Source organism: Octopus bimaculoides, chromosome 4 (assembly GCF_001194135.2).
Source record: "Octopus bimaculoides isolate UCB-OBI-ISO-001 chromosome 4, ASM119413v2, whole genome shotgun sequence".
Taxonomy (NCBI): Eukaryota; Metazoa; Mollusca; class Cephalopoda; order Octopoda; family Octopodidae; genus Octopus; species Octopus bimaculoides.
The window spans coordinates 65,197,177-65,202,880 of NC_068984.1; the positions used below are offsets into that span (position 1 = coordinate 65,197,177).

The following is a 5,704-nucleotide window of genomic DNA, read 5'->3' on the forward strand; positions in this document are numbered from 1 at the left end:
ATATATATATATATATATATATAGATATATTTATATATATTGTAAACATATATGTAATTATTATATGTAGTGCTTACATCAACACACTCAAACATAATTATACACACACATGCACATTCATGCATACACCTACACCATAAAGATACATAATTTCTTAATGTAAGAGTTCATAAACATTTATTGTATAAATAATATCAGTAGATAGATCAATAGCTTTTAACATTTCAACATTCTCCCCTATCATCCCATTGATTTTTCTGACTAGCTCTAGTAAAGCATTCAGCTGTAAAACCACTGTTCCAGTCTTACATGCTCTAGTACACATAGTCTTACGTTTTCAAAACTCCCCAATCATACTTGAATACTTTGAAGCATTTTGGCACATTACCAAATTTTCTTAGACATACTCTGTCTAAATTTTAGAAGAATAAGCCTTCATAAAAAAAAAAAACCCAAAAAAACATGATGGTGTTAATGGTAGTTGTGATGGTAATGGTGGCATTGAAACTGGAGATTATGTTGATGATGGAGGTGACAGTGTTTGCGACAGAGAAACTGCGATAGCAAATGTATTACAATGAAACACATTAACCAATTCTATGATTTGATAGTGATGGTGGCAACAATGGTCATGCTGGTGGTGATGATGATGATGATGATGATGATGATGATGACACTCTCTATTATGATAGTGCTGAAGGCCGAATAAAAAAAAGAGAAGATATACTTAATATCAATTTCTAAAGGCAGTTAACACAAAGACAACATATACTGTTTCTGACTCCTAACACCAATCCATTAGCTGTCAGTTATCCTTCTTTAGTTTGACTGATTCTAAATAAAAGTGACCAGATAACAAAGTAAGCTAAGAAATTCAACCTCCTGTAAACTGTAATGGCTTTTGAAAGTGATTCATTGTTGAAAAAGGATAATTTTAATCAATCAGTTATTAGACATATGCTACCCTAGCATAATATAGTGCCACTCGGAGCGATAACAAATTATTGTGGGTAAGAAAAATGTAAAATGTCTCCATTTATCTTTGCTGAGAAAACCAAATATTAAATAAAACCATTTTAATACAATTCATTTTTGAGAAGAGACATTTCATCCTCGTAAGCATTGATTAATTATGATGGCTATTAACAAGTCACTGATTATACAATTAATGGATAAAATGATAAGCTTCTACTATTAGAGATATGGCCTTGTCATTTCTATACCATTACCCTGATACTTATAATCTATTAATTAAATAATGTAACAAGCAAAAGGAGAACTATTTCACTAAATATGTTGAGATTTCAAGCTAGCTTGTATAAGAAAATGAAAATGAAAAAAAAGATGGTTGTTTACATGTAGTAAAACCTATCAGGTTATTAACCTCCAATTTTCTAGTGGTAATTATATTATTACAAGGTTAACTCTGCAGATATACGCATCTGATGAGATGATTCGATTCAGGAATTGCTTTTTATTATTGATTGAATTAAATTTATTTAACCTGCTGATGTTATTCAGAAATTCATAAGAATTACCCATTCTCATTCCCCTATTATGAATTTATTCTTAAATTTAAAAAATGTTTACAATAATAAATATATATTCAGGTCAATATATATATATATATTCATTTGTGTGTGGACATATATATATATACATCTACAAATAGCAGCAGCTCAGATGATGTAACCATTTTATCTTCTATTCTCACAGTCAAAGGGGATCTTTAACTGTGAAACTTACTAGATGAATACACTAGTGAATATACCTTGAAAAAAACACCTTGTATATTCTCTATAAATCTGTAGAACTATGCTCACTGGATTCTGGCAAAACCCCTAAATTGCTAACTTATGCCAACATGGGAAGTGGACATGATAATGATTATGATATGCATGCAACCTATATTCACGTACATATATTGGGTCATCCCATAAATAATGTGGTTTTTTTATACATTTTTTATTTTTCATAAATTAAGATAAAGTTATTTTTTAATCTAAAATATACTCTCCTTCATTTTCTATAATGTTGTTCTATCAATCTAGACTTGCAAGGCCCCTCTTCCAATGTTCCCTTGTCCATGATGGAAAATACCCCCCCCCAGTTCTGTTCTGACCTTGTTCTGTCCAAATGATTTTCAAGACTGCAGAATAAATGACAATCAGATGGGTCAATGTCCAGTTAATATAGTGGGTGAGGCATCATTTCCCATTCAAACTGCTCCAGCCTTTGAAATGTCATTCTCACTGTCTGTGGCTGATGGACGAACACCTTTTTGTCTTGAAAACAAAGATGGTCATTTTTCTTCTAGTGCTGACTTAGGCCACTCAAGCTGTTCACAGAAGATCTTTGTTATCGTTTGGTTTTGGTTCAAAAGTTCAAAGTGGACTAAACCTTTCATATCCCACCAGATGGCAACACCTTACGTGGGTGAAAACCTTCTTAAGCCTGGGGTGCCAGTGTTTCTCCTTTCCCTACCCACTGTTTTTGGTGCTTCACATTTTTATAGAGAACCTATTTCTCATTACCAGTCACTATTTGGTCAAAAAAAGGTTTATTCATGAAACATGACACCAAAGAAGAGCACACATTCACTCTCTGCACACAATTAGACTTGGAAAGTTTGTGAAGAACCCACTGACCCAATTTTCTCACTTTTCCAATGACACGCAGGTGTTGATGAATGGTTGAATGACCAAATCCAAGCTTCTCTGTTAGTTCCTCAACAGTTACAAACAATGGTATTTTGTTCCACCAGGGTTTGCAGAACGTCCTCGTTGAGCTCTACAGATCTTCCCAGATGAGGCTCGTCTTCTAGGCTGTAGGTTCTGGCTTGGAATTTCTGGAACTACCATTGACACTGGCTTACGCTTATTGTCTGATCCCCATATACTGCATTAATATTCCTTGCACTGTTGCCTTTATTGAACTCATAAAGCAAAATATGCTGAATATGCTCCTTTGTCACTTCCATTATAGCTTTGAAAATATAACTATGAAAATTGAACTGCAGTTTTCAAAACTTGCACTAAGAATAAGTTCAAGGAAGAATTACTACCTGCTTTTATAACAAGTTGATGCTGGTATTTCATCTTGTCCCCCTCCAACTTTTACTTCATGCAATTGAAAAAAACTGCATTATTTATGGGATGACCCAATATATTCATATATAAATATACATATATATATTCATATATAAATATATATAATACATAAGTATATATTATATATATTATACATTTATATAATATATGAATATATAAGTATATATAAATGTCTGTAGCACACGCACACATTATATATACAGTAATCCATTGACTACTGCAGGTGTTACATTCCAAAGCACCCCCGTGATAGATAAAAATCCATGAAGTAGAAACAGTACCGTACTGTATATTTTTGTTATTATTTTTTTAATTTGTATATATTTATTTTATCATGAATGCAGAACAAAACCACACACCTCCTGACTTTTGTCTTCCATACAGTATGTGGATTCTTTGATTACTCATTTACTATGTATTTTCTTTTAATATATTTTAATTAATGTGTTATACTGTGCAGTACTGTACTGTATTTCTATTTATTAATTTATTGATATTTAGGCGTGAAAATGCTCATTTTACCACAGAAATAATTAAAATCTAAAATAATATAAATACCTATTGGCTGCAGAAACCCGCGATATACTGAGGAGTCTGCAATATAAATTTACATATGTTAGCCAGAAAAATCCAAAATGTACTGAGGGTGCGATAGGTGAACCGCAATATAGCGAGTAATTACTGTATGTGTGTGCGTGTGCATGTGTGTGTATATATATATAAGAGGATAATTTTATAACTCCGGTTAAACAGAAAAGCAATTTTGTTAATCCGAAGAAAAAAAAAAGAAATAGGACTGCAGCTGGAAGTGCTCAGGTGACACCGAGGCGAAAGGAGAAATAAACTGAAAGGTATGATGAATAAATGTTCCAATCAGTCATTAAAACAACAGGGCACCCAATGGTAAAATGCAACAGTATAAAATATACACATATACATGAATAAAAGGTGATAAAACCTAAAAGAGTGAAGTTGAATGAAGAAAAATATACGGAATAAATTAATGCATAATAGAGGCGACTAAAAATTTAAGGTAATGGAGCTAAAATAATATATATACATAAACATACAAGAATATAAATATAAAAAACAAAGTGTAAGGTAACCAGAACAGAGTCCATTCAAGACCATCTCTATGATCATTTTAAAGGATGCCACTTTACATCGTTAATGTACAATCCATTAAAGAATTCCAAAGGCAACCCCTTTTCATCTGGAGAAAACTTACAGACTTCACATTTCTGGTTATCACATTATACAATAATACTTATATATCCGTATATATATAAGACAGGATGTGTGTGCGTGCATGTGTGTGTGTGTGTACGTGATTGTACTTTATGCACGTCCACAAATTAGCACGCATGTTGCTCCAATTTTAGGAGGAGATTCGTCATGACCCTATCTGCATTTTAGTCAACTTTTTCTCTCAGAGGCACCCGTGTATAGCTGTAAAAATCAATAAACTTTTACCAATTTTGAAGTTTGTTGACATGGCGAAGTCAAATCTGTGTGTACGCGCGTGAAGGAGAGAGAGAGAAAGAAAGAAAGAAATAGTTTGTTTGTGACAAGGGGAGTTACAGAGTGTTTGCTAGCATCTAGCAAAAAAAAGTCAACAAAAAGTGGGAAAGGGAGACAAAGCATCTAAGGAAAAAAAAATTTTCTAGCCAAGACAGAGTTTGTTTGCCAGAGTCTAACAAAAAAAAAAAAGGAACGAAAAAGTGGAAGAGGGAGACAAAGCGTCTAACGAAAGAAAATGTAGGTAAGGAAGACAGAGTAAGTGTAAAATGTAAAATGCTTTTTTTTCTTAAACATGAGATATAGTTTAAAATATAAGATGTTTTTGAAAGACACTATATATACTTTCTCACACAACAATTAAAACATATTTATTTTAAATCATTTATTTATTTTAAATCGTTCATCTTTCTCCCCCTCTCACTCTCACGTACACGCACACATATATTACTTTGGGAGCAAAAGAGTTTTGTTTATATTTCACAACAACTAGGAAACAAAAAGGTATGTAACAATTTGTCAGTCACCCCCCACCAACCCGTTTTTCGGACCACAAAAAGGGTTTGGTAATTTTTCAGATTAACACCCGCACGATTTCCACTAGGGTGTTACAGTTAGGGTTTTAGAGTTAGGGTTAGGGCTTTATACGGTTAGGATTAGGGTTAGTGTTAGGGTTAGGATTAGGATTAGGGTTGGTGTTAGGGTTACGGTTTTAGGGTCAGGGTTAGGGTTAGGGTTTAGGTTTAGAGTTAACCTAGAAGGGACAGGCCCCTTATTTTTTGGTTAAGGATGTTGGTAAGTTTTCCTAAGTTACTCCAATCCAGATCCTCAATGCAAACCTTCAGATCAACCTTCTCCTATGCAGATCTCTAATAATGCAACTTAAAAAAAAAGTCAATGAGTGGAAATAACCAATAAACTGATTCCTTATGTGATTTCCCAATCCAATTGCCAGCAAACCATTTTCAGCCAAACCAATTTCAACGGATTTCGGTCAAATCTGATGTCAATGTTACTTATTTTGGTTTGAAATAAAGCACTTGATCACTTAATAATCCTAGCTTAATCCCGGGCAG

At 33.2% G+C, this 5,704-nt stretch overlaps 1 protein-coding gene across 9 annotated transcripts in view; it reads right to left on the reverse strand.

The window, feature by feature from the left end:
* Window positions 1–5,704, reverse strand: part of LOC106882502 (bone morphogenetic protein 1) — a 987,136-nt gene that overhangs the window by 696,090 nt on the left and 285,342 nt on the right. For 7 of the 9 annotated variants that reach the window (XM_052967135.1, XM_052967143.1, XM_052967141.1 and 4 more), the window contains one exon: window positions 3,669–3,704. The exons of the other annotated variants lie outside the window; for them this stretch is intronic. In XM_052967135.1, the coding sequence (XP_052823095.1) occupies window positions 3,669–3,704 (36 nt within the window). The remainder of the gene's footprint in view (window positions 1–3,668; window positions 3,705–5,704) is intronic. 9 annotated transcript variants of the gene reach the window in all.